Consider the following 19,272-nt stretch of genomic DNA (forward strand, 5'->3'; position numbering starts at 1 on the left):
TCAGGAGAGGTCACCGGGTCACTTCAATCAAAAGAAATTATTCTCCCTGGATCAATAAAATCAATACAACATCTCTTGAGAATCTGGCCTGTAGTTGGGAAGAGATCTTGCTTTGGACAGATCAATGTCTTTTTTTTTTTTTAATCTCTACACTTGAACATTCCATTACATATAATAATATTTGTTTCACATGAATTAGCTCAGAGCACAACATGTGTACCAAAAGTACATGGTTTAAATAAACTTTTGGGTTTCCCATTTGACTCATTTGGGGGGGGAAATCTCTCCTCACATACCCTTATTTATTAAATTAAATGACATCATGTGCGTATATCTATCTGTATGTACAATATAAAACAAGACTGATTACAGAATATACAGTACATTGTCCCATGACATGGGATTGCTTTCTCACTACGGATAATTCACTCTGCTTGGCGCTCCCTAGGCTGCATCTGTTATTACTAGGGCAAGTTTGTGAAGTTGTATCTCTCAGTATTTGCTGCTGTTGACCCTCAAAGCTGGATGTGAACAGAGACTTAACCACTGGTGTGCTGAAGATAAGGACAAAGAAAGAAACCATCAAAGGGAAGAGGGATTGCAAAGGCACACTAGATAGGCTACTTGCCCTTTTTTTTCAGCTACTTTCAATCACACTGCTCTGGGTCTGTCTGAGGATACGACAAAGCGGGGATTGGCTGATAGCACAGCTCAACCAATAACCAAGCAGGACACGCTGATTCATCGAGACAGCAATCAAGTGCCACTCCATTGTTATGGATCCAGGGAGAGTACTGACAGTGATACCATACACACCCTTTACAATTAAAGTCTCCAGAATCATACTCCTTCCCTTCATTCAGACTTTGTAAAGGTAAAATTGAACATCAAGGTCAATTCTTTGTGCCTTAGCTTGAATATTGATTTGCTATCTTATAGGAGGCTGAAAATAATAGAATCCACCATCTTTGCACATCACACATTCATGGTGACAGATTTTGGTTTCACTTCAGAAATGTAACAGGTAAACACAAGAGTAAAAAAAGCAACACTAGTAACCCATCCTAGGGATTGGTGGCACTTCTTAATATGGATGAATGGACACGTAGCTGTCTGTCACCCTTTACAACCTGTTCACAGAGAAGAGACACAGGAAAACAGAAACAAAAGAAAAGAAAAACAAGTCCTGCTGTTCTACTAGATGCTTATCCCCTATATTTTAAGTATTGACTTGCTATTGACTTGCTGCCTAATACATACTATTTAATTAATCAGGGAATATATTCAGTACCAGAAAAGGATGTCCATAGATGTAGACACAATGTGGAAGGGGGGTAACAACTCCATTGATTTGACTCCACTGCCAATGCTACATCCTTGTACCTGAAGTTTCCCCTTCTGATTGGTAAAGCAGATGAGCTGTTTGTGAGCCAGCTGATTCAGTCTCTGGGCCGCTGTGCTTTCTTGCCGGTTCGTTATGAGAGCACAAAAAGACCGAGAGCACTGAGGCAGATGATGCACACGCCGCGCGCTCTGTGTCTGTCCACATGGATGGGCACAATCGGCCCAGCCCACGGGAGGCAAAGGGGTTTGTGGTTTCAGAGCAGGTGCTGGAAGCAGCAAGTCGGAGGCGCGGGGTGACAGGAATCACAGAATGACGCTCTTGCAGTTTTCTTCCTCCATGTTTTCTCCCTGCTTGTATCCATCCATCTTGCATTTGTTGACAAGCGAAGCTCAACAGCTGTAGGACTCCACTGGTACCTGGCTCAGAGTTTGGGTCTACTTTATTACCCAGCTTTCCCTTTGTTGCCTCTTTTTCTCCATTGCATGCCTAACCCTTTGATTTGATAAATAAATAAAAGCTCTACTAGGGGGCTCATTCCACCTCGATGCACATGGTGCTTCCCTGTGTCTTCCAAAGCCAAAAGAAGGAACTCGAAAAATAAGTTCTGCCTTTAGCCATGAGACACAAACAGTTGCATCTCGGGTCTTGTTTTTTCTTTTGTTTTGTTGTTTTATGTAATTCAGTAGGGGGCAAGCATGTCCTATTTTCCCTTTTTAAGTATGCATTCATTAAAAGTACTTTTGGACTTATAATATTGATTCTTTTAATTACATCCTTTTAACTAGTTGCATTTCTTTGTTTATAGAAGAGTCTTTAGGAGGGGGCTAGGGGGCGTGGGCAGGGATGGGAGTCTCACATGGCTGCAGGAAGGGCTTGGCTTTCAGTCCTACACAGTCTGAAAGGCCTTGGTCTGGGCAGGGACCATGAGGGTTGGGGGTGTGGGCCCAGACATGTTCCTAGAGTTGTATTTGGGAGTGGCAGGGGGCTCGGGGGTCTTGGGGGGCACCACTGTGGTGTAGGCTGGAGGGGACTGGGGGAAGCCTGGAGGCTGCCCATTTTCCTTGAGAGCTGCTACAGCAGGCGGGCGGGGGCGGTGACCACGCTGAGCACTGTTATGCACCATAGACTGGGTCGAGGAGGCTCCGGAACGCGAGCTGCCAGAGCGGGATGAGGACAGGGAGTTGGGCTTCACTAGCTTGGCCTTGGGAGCCTCTGCATCCTCCCTGTGGTTAGAAACACATACACACACACAGCATTTTGGTACCAAGAAAGCTGTCAGACCCCAGAAGTATAGTGGGGTCCTATTTTTGAACCACACACCACACACACACACACACACACACACACACACACACACACACACACACACACACACACACACACACACACACACACACACACACACACAAAATGAACCACAAAACAGCACAGAACCCTTCCCTAATACTATTCTAAGGCCCTATTCGCAAGGGACGAGAATTATGTGGGGACCTCATGTAATTCATGAGATACCCCCCAGCCCTTGAGTTCTGTGAAACACATTTGCATGGAATAATGAAGTCTGCTGAAAACACTAGTTCCCCAGATACAATTGTTGCAGGGGAAAAAAAAAGTTTTTGGCTGAGAAGAACAATGAAAATTTTCCTTCATAATTCTACTTTTGCCTCTTTTCGTGACAGATGGAGGATAAAAATGTGGCAAAAACAAAAAAATTCAGTTGAGAGTAGCATAAATCACCAAAACGAAGGTAATTTGTGCTGTGATTGTTATTTGGATGGTATTAAAACTGCACAGGATCTTTGCAGTTATTATAAATCACTGTCACCAGGTCACCAGAGTGTGTGGGTTGCGAAGCTAAGTCAGCAGGTAATATTATCCCATTGATATAAGGCTTATGATTTTCTACAGAAAGTCAAAAATAGAAACCTCTCATCTGTGCACTATTGGCTACATGGTTCCTTCTCAGACACACCAGAAAAAAAAAAAAATTTAAACAGCAGCGAGGTTGGTTCTAAATCCATACCCAAGAGACATGTGTCACTAAAGCTGGCGTGGTTTGGTTGAGCACATTCGCGGAAAAGCTCAGACTCTTAACATAGTATAAAAACAGAAAACACTTCATCACATCTACATTATTTACTCTAAGCTGTCCCTCAACCATGCTGCATTATTCATTGTTACATCACTAAATATGCACCTACACCAACCCCAGTCTGTCACAAAAAAAAACTGCTGTCGCTTTTACAAGTGTCATTAACGGTCCACAGGGTCCAACAGTGCACACAGGCTTTAGAGGGAGGAACAATCACTAGCGTGATCCCTCACTCTGATGCCACACAGACACTCAGACACACAAAGAGAAATACAAACAGGGAAGGAGGGGTGGTGTGAAGAAGAGACTCATAAAAGATAATCGATGAACACTTGACCTTGTAGTTGCTTTTATTTTTAGACACACACACACACACACACACACACACACACACACACACACACACACACACACACACACACACACACACACACACACACACACACACACACACACACATACACGGAGGCAGGGAGACAGGTAGACAGCAAACACATCCAAGCATATAGAGGTTGTTGCTGTGTCACTTAGCATTTGACTTGCTTAGCTGTGGTTTGGAACAGTTTCAGATGAACGGGTGCATCATGGGGTAACACACAGCTTCCCACGCAAGCGGTGCGCTAAGATTAACACTAATGCTCCATCAAACCGAGCCCGTGTTAGGCAGGACCGCAGTTAAACCAAATGTACTATGAACTCAACTTATGATCCAACATAACTTGTTTCAGAGGAATACCGAATGTCACAAAATAACAGTCTGTGGTGCAAACTGAATTTTATGATACAGCATTCAGCAAACCCCATTCTCACTTCTTATTTTCTGAGTAATGTTTTTAAGAAATTCTAAGCAGTCAGAAAACACTGGTACATAGGACAATATGCATTTAAACATTTACACTATGTCTAGTCATTGTACTTTGCAACATCAATTATTCACAGACTATATAATTTTCAAAGAAATTGCAATATCCTCAAACTGCATGCCCCGGCAATGAAATACTTAACATTCTTTCTTCTCACAGTTTTATTCTGAGAAATTATTTTAGGCTCTGCTTAAGTCAATAGACGCATTTAATTAAGTTTAAGCCAGGCTTTTGGCCTCAAGACCATCATCAAGGCAAAGTCTTCATCTGCCGACACCATGATTTGATCTATAAGGCTAAATGACAGGACCTTAGAGTCTAGCCGGACCTACATCAAACGTCAAAGGAAAGAGGACTTAGACAGTAGGACTACTATAGGTCAACTATAATGTTTACATTTTCTTTGCATTTTGTTATTTTTTTGGTTACTCTATTACTATTGTTGAAGTTGATGAAATGAAACGTGGTTCACCTGCCAGATTTGTATGTGTCTAGTCTGCTAGGCCTGACATCATACCTGCAGGATGTTGGGGATGCTGAAGATGCTGCAACACCCACATGTCCAGGTGCACCACCCCCAGCCTCCAGGTGGCTGAAGAAGGCTGTATTTATATTGTTGCAAGATATCTTTTTTCCTGTCTCTAAATACCCCACAAGCCTCTGTCTCTCTTTATTTCATAATATATTTTATTGTTGTTGTACATTTTTCTGATAATGGTAAAAAGCAAACTGGTTTTCAACACGATTGAAGCAGATATTTTAAATGCACATTTTAAATGCATACAATACACAGCAACAGCCCCACAAAGATACAGAAATGAAAGAACAGAGAGAAATACACTCATGACTATCTGCACTCACAATCTAATCCCACACAAAATGCAATATAATGTGGTAAAACAGTGAAACACGACAAAAAAATGAAACAGAGAAGAAAGGAAGAAGATGAAGAACAAACCTGATCTCATTTGGCGTCTCCTCCTCCTCGTACTTCTTTTTCTCTTTCTTCCGGAAGACGAGCCAGATGATTAATATGACAATAAGGACACCGAGGGATATTCCCACCACTGCACCTGCTACCATACCTACATCCCTCACATCTGTGAACAGGAAGAGAGGATGTGATGAGAGACAGACTCACTTACTGTCACATAATGTTCATAGTTTTCATTCTTAATCTTAAACTCACAAATTCTTATGTTTCCTGTTCGTTAACTGGAGATACATCAGCACTTGATATGTTGGTGCCATAACAGCCAAATACAATTTAACACCAGGGCTTTCTAACAGTTTCTGCTGTGCTGCTAGATGTGTAATTTTCTTGACACATGACCCCAAATTGTTCTGGGCCTCTCAGGAAATGTATTAGAGTGACAGTGAAACATAACTGTTAGAGTAGAGGTGGTGACCAGTAGCCACCAGTTTAAGTTTAGTGCGGTCCCAAGTGCTGGAAGCACTGGGGGAAAAATGGTGGAGGGGGAGTGTTTGGGGAGGTAGGCAGAAAGGCAGCGAGGGCGCATAAATGTATTTCCATCGGCAGTTTGAAACAATAACCATCAATCAGTGTGGCAGTTTGGTGTGGGGTGAACGCTGAGAGGTCAGCTCTCCCTTCCCTCCCAAAACTCACGCTGCATTGTGACCTCGATTGTGCAGTTTTCCTCTCCCACGTCGTTGCTTGCTGTACACCTATAGACACCTGTGCTGTCCATGGTGAGATTCCTAAGGGTCACGATCTCTGGGTTCTTGAGATCTGGGGAACAAAAACAGTTAATACGGACATCTGGTGAAACCAATGACTATGTCGTTCAAGCATTCCTGCATGTTTACCATCCTCAGTGTCAAGGCAACTAAAATATATATCGTGACTCAAGAAAGAGAGAGAGAGAGCGAGGGACATTGATGGAATGTTTATTTAAGAGCGAGGCCCATCACACTGTGCAGGACTTGAAGAGAGTAGCAGGAGTGTGTCTGAGAGAGCGATGGAGCCCCACAGCCCCATGGGATATTTAGTCATCCCTAGCAATGACAACCATGTGATATTACCTTTCACCAGACCCATAAATAATGGCTGCTGACGCTGTGTGTTATCGTCCAATGAAAACTAATTAGACTGAACAGGTGTTGTTCAGTGGAGGTCATTAATTTGAAGGTTTTTGTCTGGGCACGTGCCACCATCACGCATGCCAGTTGAACACCGGGGGGAAAGCTGAGACAGAGATGTTGGCACCCTGGAGGTGTTTGTTCTGGTTTAGAGAATACACAGTAGGGAGAATGGCCCTACCATTAGCTTTTTTTTACTGTATTACTATTTAGAGGCAGATATGCCTGGTTATGATCCAAGAGGAATGCCAGAATCCACACCATGTGAATGAAGTATGCCTCAGGGCTACTACTGAGCCAATGTTCTTTTTTTTTTTTTTTTTTGGTACAGGATGTAGTGGGAGCTGCCAGTCCAGTTCTGTGCATTACATCTGATTTTCTCCGCTTTACACACAGTACTCACTTCACACTGACTTCATACACTCAGGTATAATTCACTTGAGCCAGGATGACATTTCAACATCACAGATGTCTTCATAAGATCATAGTATCAGCCTGGATCCTTGTGTTTATATAACTCATCCCAACAGAGTACAACTAGAAATCACAGGGCCGTGTTCTGTTTGAAAAATGTGAAGTGCACATAATGTGGTCCTGGGCTTAGTGCTCAATTTTGGAGGGTGTGGCAGCAGTAGTAAGATAATAAAGGCATGAAGAATAAGTGGCCTGTGTGTGTGTGACAATCTGAGCCCATCTAAGTGCCCTTGAGCAAAACACTGTAACTGTTAATTGCTGTGTGAAGCAGCTCAGGAACAAGCAGCAGGAAAATGGAGTGGTACTGGGCAGATTTAGGTGTCAGTGTTGAATGTAAAGTATGATTGTAAAGATGGGAGGACATGGAGGAAAGCTGCTGTGCTCAGCAGAACGCTTCCATGGATAAACGCAGCCTATAAAAATCGCTAATATGAAAATGAATCCTCATAGCATTTCTTTGCTGAGGACCTGGATAGTGAATCAGCATGTCACCGTACTGCCAATTATTTTTCTTACCTATCAGTGCCAGGTTTGGCAGTTTGCCCAGACTCTTGCCTTTGTCCAGCACTCGCTCCCACTTGTAGCTGATGGGGTCTGAACCATCGCTGGACTTACAGCTCAGCTTGACATCACTTCCCTCCAAGAGTTTCCCATCCATCCAGCACCTTGGCTTGGAAGGCTTGACTGTAAGAACACATGGGAATCAGGAACAGTTTAATCCAAATGTACAACAAACAAACAAATGTTTCTTCTTTTGAAGCATTTAGATCATTACTTCAGCTGGAGGCTGAAGCAGCAAGATTCTTACATGCATCAGTAATATAATAAAGTAAAAATAAAGAATATAGCAAATATGTTCATCTAAATTTAAATTAGGTTTTGTAAAGTATTTACAAAAAAACCTAGCACCATCACAACAGGCATCCTGTGGTTGTTGCCTTTCTGGTACTGGATCTGTGGTCTGCTATATGGGAATATAGACACATTTCCTAATTTTGAACTGTTATTGCTACCGTAAAATACAGTTTAATAGCTGAAACAGGAGTTCATAAAATCAGTCTTCCATGCACTGTTGATGGATAGGTTAGCAGTGATGTTCTTCTCTAAGTGTCTGAGTTATAGTTTATAATGGACTGTGAGTAGAAAATTTACAGAAGCATGAGTTATTCCATAATGTAAAGTCAGGTGAAACAGGGGCATATCACCTTAGAATAAAACACTACATAAAATGAAGAGCAAAGGCATAAAAGTAAAATGACACAAACAGTTTATTAAGCTGCATAAAGTTGTAATGTTTAACATACACAATAAACTTTATTTGAATGTGTCCATCTATATCCATTACTGCTGTCATTTACAATATGTAATCAGGGATAGGTGAAACTAGTTTGCCATCACAGTCATTTCTCAGAGCTGGTGACACACACAGTAAAAAAAGGCAACAGTCCCATAGGGAATGGATCAATGTGAACCCAAAGCTGGCTGTGAACGCTTGTGGTAATATATTCTCCACAGGTCAAAGGCTCTGGTCATAGTCCAGTAGCTGGAGGTAGAGTACAGTATAGCTGAAGCCTGCTGAGCCCTGTACAGCTGCTCTGTTTGGATACACGCCGAAAGGCACTGCTACGCTATAAAAGCAGGAAAACAGCACACCCTTTTCTCCCTCCCAAGTGACATATTTTTAGATCAGTGTTGAACTAAATTTAAACATCTATTTTGTATTTTTGTTGCGCTGTCATATTAGCGATGTCGACTCTTGTGCATTCGGGTGATGCTGCTTGTCAGCAAAGTTGAGTATAAGTAACTCCTGAGTAATGCTGAGATGTAGTGACTTAGTGATAGCCGGTACATAAAGCCAGATAGCTTATGTGCATATCTCTCCCTTTGTTCATCTGCCCCTCCTTTTCTCCACCCCCTGCTCTCAGAAGCAGAGCGTTTTCTGCTCACACACTCAGTAAGGAATATAATGAGAGGAGCGGAGCGGGGAGCACTGATGCTTCATCTGCGCATCTCGCAGCTCTGTCAGGGTCAGTTAGGCCTAACTGCAGCAGGAGCAGTTGGAGCGCGTAACCTTGGACACACACACACACAAATACAAGCACACCTATTTTTGCCAGTATACGCACACAAAAATACAACTCATACACACTTAAACAAGTCAAAAATATGCACATGCAAATCCTCACACATTTAACAAAAACAGTGCGGGCATCCAAGCATGAATGCGCAAGCGTGCCCATAAACACGTATGCAACTAACTGGAGGCACAAATAAACCTTGGCACACGCACAAATACATACACTCGCACACTGTCTCATGCCAAGCCAGCTACCAGTTCGGCTGCCAAGCTATTATCTTAGCGTGGGGAGTGAGAGAAAAATGCAAATGTTCGTCTCTCTCGAAATCGAAAGTGTCACCGCAAAGCTGAGGGCAATTTGTAAAAATCGAGGCACTAACTCACTGAAATGTCTTCATGGAAGAGAGAGGAGAGTGTGAGCGAGAGGATTAACAGACTGTTCCATTAGAAAACCAATAACGCCGGGTTGAACTAATCTCCCATGATGTTTTAATAAATCTCCTGCTTTTCTGACATTGAGAAAGATCTCGCTCCTCCCGCCGGACTTTGTGGCTGGCTTTTTGTGGTACAGCCGCTCCCCCTTTTGCTGTCTGTCCTTCAGAGTTGTTTAGCTATTTGAGATATGCAGGCAGAGACACATATTGCCACTGAGCTAGCTGTAAAGCTAAGCCATTTATAACCATCTGTATGTTGGGTAAAAGAGGGAAACAAAAAGAATGAAAAAGAGTGGGATAAAATGTACAATGATGACTTTGCTGTGGCTTATGAGGCCAAAACAGGCTTTTCTATAGTTGGAAGAGTTAAGACATGACTTGTAATTTTCCTAAGTAGCTTCTCAGCAGTTAGATTGATGACAGTTGTCTTTTTCAATGTCATTTTCAACTACTAAATTTCATTAGAGAATGTACCTCAAACTTGGAGAAGAGTCTGTTTTCTCATAGATCTCACAGAGGACAGAAATGAATTTAACGTGATGCGCGTCCATGTAACTCAGTCCCTAACTTAATCAATCAGTTCTGTGCACTTCCAGACCCAGTCGCATGTTTCTGGTCTCACCTCATCAACAAACCAATCCAAACGAACCCAAACAGCATGAGCAAAATCAAATCACACTGTCTGAATCAAATTGAATCATTAGATCAGTCAGCATGACGGAGGAAATGTGCCAGGCTAATGATCCAGTGATTAGCTCTGTGCGTGTGAGAGAGAAAGTGTGTGGGTGTGAGTGTGTTTGTCCATTTTCTTTGAACAAATGGGTTTGGGTCTCTTCATAACCCAATGGCATGAGCGTAGATGTGTATGCGTGTGTGCGTGCATATAGCAATGTGTCCGACAACACTCACCCAGCACAATGAGGTTGACCTGGCTCCAATGGTACTTTCCCCCCGTCTTGACTTTACAGTAGTATTCCCCAGAGTCGGTCAGCAGCAGGTCACTGATGAGCAGGGAGGCATCTCCGCCCAGGAACTCCCCAGCAAAGGACAGACGGCTGGCCTCGCTGCCGGTTGCCTCATTGGTGTACACCTGGCCCCCGAAGAAGGTAATGATCTAGACATGGAAGACAGGGAAAATTACAAATTTATTTTAATGTTGTTTATTGTATTCAACTCGGGCTTTGAAAGAGAGAGAAACTGTTGTTCGGGAGGAAGTTTAGCAGGCATCCATGATCTTGGGACTAAATCCTAAATACCAAACTAACTCTGGTGTGTCAACATCCTTTTGCCTTATATGAGGGCTACACCTCACCTGCCTTATTCTTCCTTTTAGAGGAGTTTTCCTCTTGGACCTGGTAAAGGTCCAAGATTTTAATTGTTGGTGATGTCAGTATTAATCTGATTAATGCAACCAACTCCCCAAATAAGGCTTTCATATCACATAAACAACACATTTAGTTAACTTAATTTCAATGTCCCAGCAGTAATACCCTTGATATATCTGCCTGGTTGCCTGCTATTAACATTTAAAATTACATAACTCCATTGATGGTGTACGCACAGCTCAGACACATTCACATAGTCCCTCACTGGGTGCACAGTTTTGAGGAAAACAGAATACCAGCACTCAAGGGTAACACTGTTAACAATCACTTTTTAATTAATTAACACATGGGAAATAATATTTTACAAATGAATGCATTTGCTGGAATGCCAGTATCTTGCCAGCGTTCGTTTAGCTGATTGTCTGTTAGCACTGTTATCTCCTTATGCTCTTTCTACAAGAGCAGAGCTGTCAAATTGACCAAATAAAAATCTATTCTGGGGCTGAGATAAAAGATTAAAGTACCCACAGTGGCACTGATGAGATGTTAGCACTCTGGCTAGAACACCAAACAAATGTCTCATACCCGATATAGTCCAGAGTGCATGCTAACCTATATGATCAGACATTAAATAAATATTATTTCATTTTGCTCGATCTCTGCCAAGGAGGTTGTGTTTATTTTTACTCAGTTTGCTCAGTTTTTTCTTAGTAACAAAGATGTGGACATGTATTATAGTCTGTTGTGGTGTCATAAATAATCACAAGTAGCATTGCATCAGGTTTTTTTTTCCAGAAATAATTTACACACACACCTAGCAACAGTGATAAAATAACCAAATGACATGGTCTTTTGAGGTACATAAACACCATGAATTGACGTGTTCCTGTGTGAGAATAGCAGGTTGATTTGTGTTAATGCATAGTGTATGAGTGTACATATGTTTGTATGAATACTGTATGTGTAAGGTGCATACACATGCACTGTGTGTTTGTATATGTATACACATATGTCTAAGGTGCTTGTATATATGAATGTACATATTTTGATGTATATGCATACATATTGATATAGCTCTGTGTGTGTATATATAGTTATTTTTTATATACTGTTACTTTGTGAACTTTTTGTATTTATCGCAAATATATATGTAAAGCATAAAAGAAACTTCAAAACAAACATTAAAATTAGGCTTGTACAGTTTGCAACCCATCTATTTTTCTTTTTTCCTTTTTTTCATTTTTGCTTTCTTTTTTTCTTTTCACAAGGCTCACTGGCGTTTGCAAGGACTGGTCTGGGTCCTCAAAGGGAAAATCTGATGATCTGAAACTTCACTGTAGACATGTACCATCTATAAACCTGGACTGGAAAGCTTTCATTTTCTCTTCTCTGCCTGTATATGTCTTTGCTTATTTCTTCCTTTCCTTGCCCCCATCTCTCTCTTTCTCTCTCTTTCTCTCTCTCTCTCTCTCTCGCCATACACATACACAAACACAAACAAACACAGCTGTCACAGTGGCCTATTACTCAAGGCAAGTGAGAGCCTGCAGATGGGGACTGCTAAATGCCGGTGCCACAGCGCATCAGTGCCTAAGAAACAGGGGCACCTGCTGTGATCACAGGTGACGACTGGCCATTTACACACACACGTGCACAGACCTACGCACATAAAGTAGCTTCTAAGCAAACACGTAGAGTGCAAACACACCATGAATGCAAACAGACATACATTTCTGTGCTACAGCTGCAGGCAGAGAACGACACGGCCCTGGCACCTAAGCAAAGTGGGACATATTTTAAAAGAATCGCCTTTGGGCACGCTCCTACTGCCCTCGTGAACTGGACATTTATTTCTCATATATATGTGAGAATGCACTATACTATTGTATTTTTGTTTCTTCTTCTTTTGGTTACGTCTGGGTGTATTCTGAAGACATGCTTATAAGACAGTTAAAGTGCCGGTGAGTGTGAGAAATTTAATTTAATTTAGTTAACTGACCTGGGGCTGTTAGCATAGTTTGCAATTAAAATGAGGTGGTTTGTTTTTTTCAGTAAAAATTGAAAATACCGTATGCAGACATGGAGTGTCCCTGTCATCTGTGGCTTTTTTGAATGGATACATGAAAGTCATTAGATTGGTTGATTAAACTGTTTTTAAACCGTTGTCAATAATGATTTATAATAAATATACCATTAATGTATCCATCTGTGCAGTGTATACTGTATACAGAAGAAGAGGAAATACAGAACAGAAGTATCATTGTTGTAGACACTCTCCACTTTCTCACTCTTGGTGTGTTACAAATGGGAATAAAAGCCAGTAAAGTGTGTTGAAAATTATTTGCTGGAAGGGCAGCAATTTTGCACTGAAACAGCATACAGTAAGCCATAACTAATACTGCACTGCTGCTGGTGTATTTCTCAAGAAAGGGTGTTAATTTGTGGAAAGTTAAGAAGTTCAGCTTTAAGCAGCCTAGTTTTCATTGTTATAAATCTTTTGGAAAATGACATCCTTCCTGGTCCTGTGCCACAGCTGTCGCTATGGTAACAAGCAGTGTTTTGAGTAACTATACTTGAGGCTGCGGATCAGCACAGTGAAAACCAGGAGTGCCAATGCTTTGCTATCCGTCTTGATGAGTGTAGATGAATTTTGTCCATCTACATACAGGCCCTGTCTCCTGCCCCTCGGTGTCCTAAACACATGTATTCTGTACATTTGCTAACAGAAGCTAAATGTTGACAAGATGCTCTTTCCCTCTCAACACGGCCTTCCAGCAGAACAAAAGAATGATTTATTCATTCAGCTACAGGCGCAGTCTCTTTCCTAATCAAATTTTCAGACGTTTGATTTTAATTAATGGCGCCTTCAATGTTATCTTCCTGTTAAATATTCATCGCAATGTGGCAGCCCCCCTCTGAATCATCAAAGCGTAAGACACTTGTTTTCCCTTTTCTTTCATTCCTTGCCCCTCTGTTTTCCCTTCTCACTCTCCTTTTCTTCTCTTTTTCACAGTGTTACCCTTCTCTGTGCTAACCAACACATCAGTGCACGAACAAATGACTTCCAAAGAGAAAGGAAATCTCTTTCTTCCGACAGAAAGCTGGTGAGATTTTACGCTCTGTCTGTTATCAGATACTACGCTCAGTTTGGGTGAAGAAAGGCAATGATTCAAAACCGGTGAAACGATATCAAAACGTCTGCAGAAAGCTGTGAGACAACAAAGCCAACTTAAGGGTGCTTAAAGACCTTCAGCCAGGTGATGCTTTGCTTAGGACAGAATAGCAGTGTTGCTGTTTCAGGCTGATTAAGTCTATTGTTAGCTGCCATCGACTGATTTCATGTTTTGTGTTTCTAGCTTTCAGCAAAGGAAATCCAAAGAAATATCTCTGTGAGTGGAGTATTTCATGCTTATGATGTGAAGTCTTAAAAATCATATACATATCAAATGAAGCGCAGAATTTATTCAGTGAGCTGATGTTTCGGACACAATATGCCTTCTTCAGAGCTTACAAGGGAGTGTGTACGTAGCCTTAGTCCTACCATAGCTGTTGCTTGTTTGTGAAGTAGTCAATAAAATCATGAAAACCTGATTTCTCTGTGTTCTTAGAGGTGTGGAAAGACACAAGTTGTTCTAGTGTTTATCCCTTTTATGCTTGAGAAAAAGTTAACAGTAAAGGGTCCAAGGTTTTAACCACAAAATGATTTGGGGAACATTGTGTGACATGATTGTTCCTTTGTGGAAGGCACTTAAACTGAAGTGCCACAGTAACTTTAGGCATTGAGTTAATGTGCAACTATTATGGCTCCTGTAGGAAATCAATCAGCATGACCCAAATGGATGAGAGATAGAAGAAAGATTTTTTTTTTTTTTAAAAAGGTGAGTGTGAAAGAGAGGGGCGCCAATACTACACAACACTACACAGGCAGTGTTTTAGGACTAATGTTCCCAGTGTCATTTTGTAAGTCTGGGGTTACCAACTCATGAAAAATGCATTTAAATTGTTATTTGTTTATGTTTGTCCCATAACATAAAAACAACTTTTTTTTTTTTTTTTTACTCTTCCTAGCAATGACCTGTTAAAGGAGAAATGCATTTTTTTCTTAACTTTACTTTGCTGTAGCTCATGTATCTAAACTAACAATAAATCATGGTCATTACATTCATGATACAGTGAAATCAATGTATTGTCACACCACGTGATGATGGGAACGTGGGGATAAAACAGAAAGGAAAAGGCATCTCATCTCACCACTCTCTGTTTGGAGTTTGGTTTCTGCAGCAGCCACTCGATGTCAAGAGAGTTGGACGATGGGAACTGGTGGTGGCATGGTAAGGTGGCATTGTCCCCAACGACCTTCTTCATCTCCGTCTGGGCACCCACTGACAGCAGGCTGAATAGAGCTGAAGGAGAGGAAGAAAGAGATGGGGAAGAGGGGGGGAAAAAGGGAGAAGGAGAGGAAGAAAGATGTCAGATGAGGACACTCGCTCGATCCAAACTTGAGACAAGAGGCGGATGCTGCAGATAGGAAGCAAAACCGAGGCAATAGAGGAAACCGAGACAGAAGACGCAGTGAGAGATATGACCTAGAATCCTAATCACTATCTGACAGATGCTGAGATATGTCACACCCGGACATTGAAGAGAGGCAGAATGGGGATTCTTCTTTACAGGAAATAGAGTTTGGCATAAGAGGTCAGAGAGAGAGAAGTTTTATGCTGATCTTTTTGTTAACCCCTTTTGACAAGGGCAGTCAAAGAACACATTCTTATTCACAGCTACAGCTTTGGGGAGTTGTGGCCTGGGAAGGGAAGGTACAAAGCTTTTGACTGTGGCGCTACATGCCTCCACATGGACGACTCTGCTGTAAGACTGAAGAGATACAATTATTGAGTCACTTGAATGACTAAAATTTTCGAGACTAGCCCTGGCCACTTTTCTGTTATTGTAAGAAGACAAAACGGAGCTTGAGATAGGACACGTCCCACAGCTATTGCAAATGAATCATGCAATCATAATGCCACAAATACCAAAAACAAAAGAGAAACGCACATTCTACTCAGTGAAGAGGCTGGACTGCAGTAAAAAGTAGCAATAATTATGTGTGTGCACAAGTGAGTGACTTTGGGCACCGGCCAGACTGTCAGGGCCTGTGTCTCAGTGGGGGAGCAGCAAGGCTAATTTATTGGAGGATGCTGGACAGCCCAGAGGGCTTGAGGGGAATTAGCCAGAGGCGTCACGGGGGTTTGCTGGAAGCTGAAGCTATGATTGTGTGTGTTTGTGTGCGTCTAGAGGGGGTGGTGCACTGCTGCGATATTCGACTCCCTCCACCTGGTAGAAACACTGTACAAAACTGCAGAGCTCTGTTGAGCTTACACACTCAAAAGTGACAGATATTTTCGTCTCTACAACATTTAACTTAACTACCTGCCTTTAATTTAATTGCAGAACGAGCCAATAGCTCAAGGGGATTCTGAGCACTTAAAATAAAGTTATCCGGCCTGGCAGATGCGCACTTGGAATCATGCAGGAATGTACAGTGAAAATATTGTTAAATCTCCTGTTCATTGTCATGCTGCTTAATGGGTGCTCAGAGGTTCAATATGTCTTCCTGATTGCACGGAATAAATACACATAATGGTGTGGGACACATACATGAACAACAACCATGTACATTCACTGGTGTTATGTCTGCAGTGGAGTGATTCAACCAAGAGCTCGCCACTGAAAAGAATGCATTCGTGCCCTGCAACTACAATCACATGCTGTCAGTTGTTCCACAGGAGGCCAAATGTGGCCTGTGAATGCATCAGCACTCACTGGGCGTCCGTCCACTTGTTCACTGGTCCACCCTCATAGGAGCCAACACCCTGTCCCATAAGTGATCTTTGGGCCAATGAAAATGTCAGCTCTGTGCTGTGAAAACAATGAGTCAGTGCTGACACAGGACACAGAGGCGAAGAGCTGCCTCACAGAAACCACTTTCTCCACCAAAGCTTCACCCATACAGATGGCATCATCTGGTAGATTTCAGCAGTTCTTCAAGTTTTATTTAAGCTCAGCCTCTTTTTTGTGACCCTTGGACTATAAGCCCGAGCTGCAGGCTACTCCGTGTCAGTCAAATTTAAGGGTTTCAATGCTCTCTCTCTGTCCAACCTCACCAGCTGGACAGAGAGAGCACTTCACGGTTGGTAGTGTTTGTGTGCCCCCATTGGAAACCTAGGACTGACAGGACGAATTGCTTAGGTCCGTCTGCTCTGCTGGACCACCTGCTTGGTTCAAATCATTAGTCAGCAGAAAAATAAGGGCCACCCCTCCATACAGAGGAGCTCCTGGACCCTGAAGGTATCCCCGTTTATGACTTTTTAATGCAGCATTTGCAGGGTCATTCATCTTGTGGGCTCCCTGCTGATATTAGTTGGGATGTCAAAGAAGAGAGAGAGGGAGCTTTGCAGTATAAAGAATATTGAAGGGGAAGAATGGTCAGTGTGTGTGTGTGTGTGTCTGTGTGTGCAGTTGGCCGGATCTAATTGTGCGAGTTAATGCTTGATGGTGGTATAGGGGTCTACTGGGAGACCTGTGCCCACCGTCTACCCTCGGCTCCTCAGGCTAGCCTCTGTAATCAGTGCTCCCACACCCATCAGCAGCCCGGGGCTGAACCCAGCACTGTGTAGCAAGGCTGATAAGAAATCCCTGCTTCTGCTTCCCTTTCTCAACCCTCACCTCATCCTTAACTGCCCACCGCTTCAACTGTAGGCTCTGTAAATTGAAGAGTTTACGTAAAAGACAGATAGAGCCAGGGTGACCGAAGAAAGCAGGGGCACTGCAATCTTTTCCCACACAAAGTACTAGACTTTCCACTAGCTGACTTTTAATTGTCCTTCAAACAATGACTGGGGTCAGGTCCCAAACTCTGGCATTGCTGGTGTCAAATGAGTGCTTCATTGCCCAACAACGAGGCTCTGAGTGCCATAAATTGCTTGTATTTTACAGGAAAAAATAGATGGCAAATATGTGGTATCTGTGATGGAAAGAAAATTGTCTTGGTTTTTGCCAGAAAGAATCGGCAGACAAATCATAAGGGGTGTTTTGGTTAGTATACCATCGCTGCTCCCCACTTTCCCACTTATTTATGGTCTTGCAGAGGGGCTTTTGTGCTGTGGAATGAATGACAGACTGCTCCCAAAATAAGCTCGCCTTGATGTGAGTTTGCACTCACATTTGGATTGGCCTCATTCACCGTGTGCACAGCTGGGACGGTTGGACTGCAAGACCCCATTATTTGTGTCAACGTCAACTACGAGTCTCAACAGAATTCATCTCTATGGTGGCTATGCAGACAGAGTATGAAAAATTGTACTGTCAGTCCTGTTCGGGTTCATGACCTTGGCTTTCGATGTGCAGGAAGGTGAGCCCCAAACAATAAAGACTGTGTACCATATTAGCTTAAACCTAGATAACATTCATAGTGGTGTGGCTGTTCACGGTGCTGCGTAAGCATTCACACGTCTTTATGAGATTCCATAAGGACATGGCAAAGGCTATCTAAATAAATATGGCCATCTTGAGGGAGAGATAAGTGTGAAGAGGTCTTGTGATATGGTAGCTGCTGTCATATCCTCCACCCAGCTTTCTCCTCCATTGTATCAGCTTTTCTCAGCTTCGTTTGGCTCAGCTTCATGCTGCCCATTTGTGGCTAGGTTCAATCTTAACCCACAAAAAGAAAGGAAAGAAGCATATCATAATTAACAAAAGAAAGTGGGAGCTAACACCAGAGGTTTAGAAAGAGAGAGTGAGTGAGTGAGTGTGTGAGAGAGAGAGAAAGATAGACACATGTGACAAAGAGAGAGTGAGAGGCTAGGGTGAAATATGGAGGAACCAATTTCTATGAAAAGGCCCTAGAGGGAGTTGTGCTCCAGTAAATCCGCCTTACAGCGCCCTGCAATCTTATTATAGTGTGGCCAGAGAGACGGACAGACAGACAAACAAGGGAGGCCTGGATCTTTCACACTGCCCAAAGTCAAGCCCCATATCCCCTCAGTCAGCACATTGGCCTGGCTGGGGCCTTTGCCATGTCCAAAGCTTATGACCTGTGGTCATAGCAGATCAGAATGGTGAGGGGGGGGGGGGGGGGGGGGGGTTATAGAGAGGGAAGAGTGAAAGAACAGAATAATGGGTTGAGGGAGGGGTGGAGGGATGGTGCAATGCCTTATTTCGAGCACTTACTGTAAGTCACTGGTGTGGAGGAAGGATTATACCATCACAAAGGTGGTATTAGATACAGGTTAACAGATGCACAAAAGGACAAAAAGATTGGAGGTATCACTGTTTTATTTCTGCTGACAATTTCCTGTTGTGTGCATTCACGCTTTTCCTGTATAGAATACATGTATGCCCATCATCGTTTTATGTACATGCGTGACTGCTGGTGTGCATGATGTATGCTTTATGGGAACCCATGCTCTGTCGCTTGCAAATGCTGCCTGTCTGCATAACAGAGAGGCGAGGTACTATCTTTTGCCGACAGTAAATCAGTGGCTCGGCACACAAACCTGTGATTTG

At 42.6% G+C, this 19,272-nt stretch overlaps 1 protein-coding gene across 1 annotated transcript in view; it reads right to left on the reverse strand.

Annotated features, from left to right (window-relative positions):
- Positions 1 to 339: 339 nt before the first annotated feature.
- clmpb (CXADR like membrane protein b) overlaps positions 340 to 19,272 on the reverse strand; it is a 61,923-nt gene continuing 42,990 nt past the window's right edge. Inside the window, exons 2-7 of the mRNA XM_041047056.1 lie at positions 14,962 to 15,113; positions 10,295 to 10,499; positions 7,391 to 7,558; positions 5,928 to 6,050; positions 5,259 to 5,400; positions 340 to 2,568 (exon numbers count right to left, since the gene is read on the reverse strand). Of these exons, the coding sequence (XP_040902990.1) occupies positions 2,232 to 2,568; positions 5,259 to 5,400; positions 5,928 to 6,050; positions 7,391 to 7,558; positions 10,295 to 10,499; positions 14,962 to 15,113 (1,127 nt within the window). The 3' untranslated portion in view covers positions 340 to 2,231. The remainder of the gene's footprint in view (positions 2,569 to 5,258; positions 5,401 to 5,927; positions 6,051 to 7,390; positions 7,559 to 10,294; positions 10,500 to 14,961; positions 15,114 to 19,272) is intronic.

Source organism: Toxotes jaculatrix, chromosome 9, assembly GCF_017976425.1.
Source record: "Toxotes jaculatrix isolate fToxJac2 chromosome 9, fToxJac2.pri, whole genome shotgun sequence".
In the NCBI taxonomy this organism is placed as follows: domain Eukaryota; kingdom Metazoa; phylum Chordata; class Actinopteri; family Toxotidae; genus Toxotes; species Toxotes jaculatrix.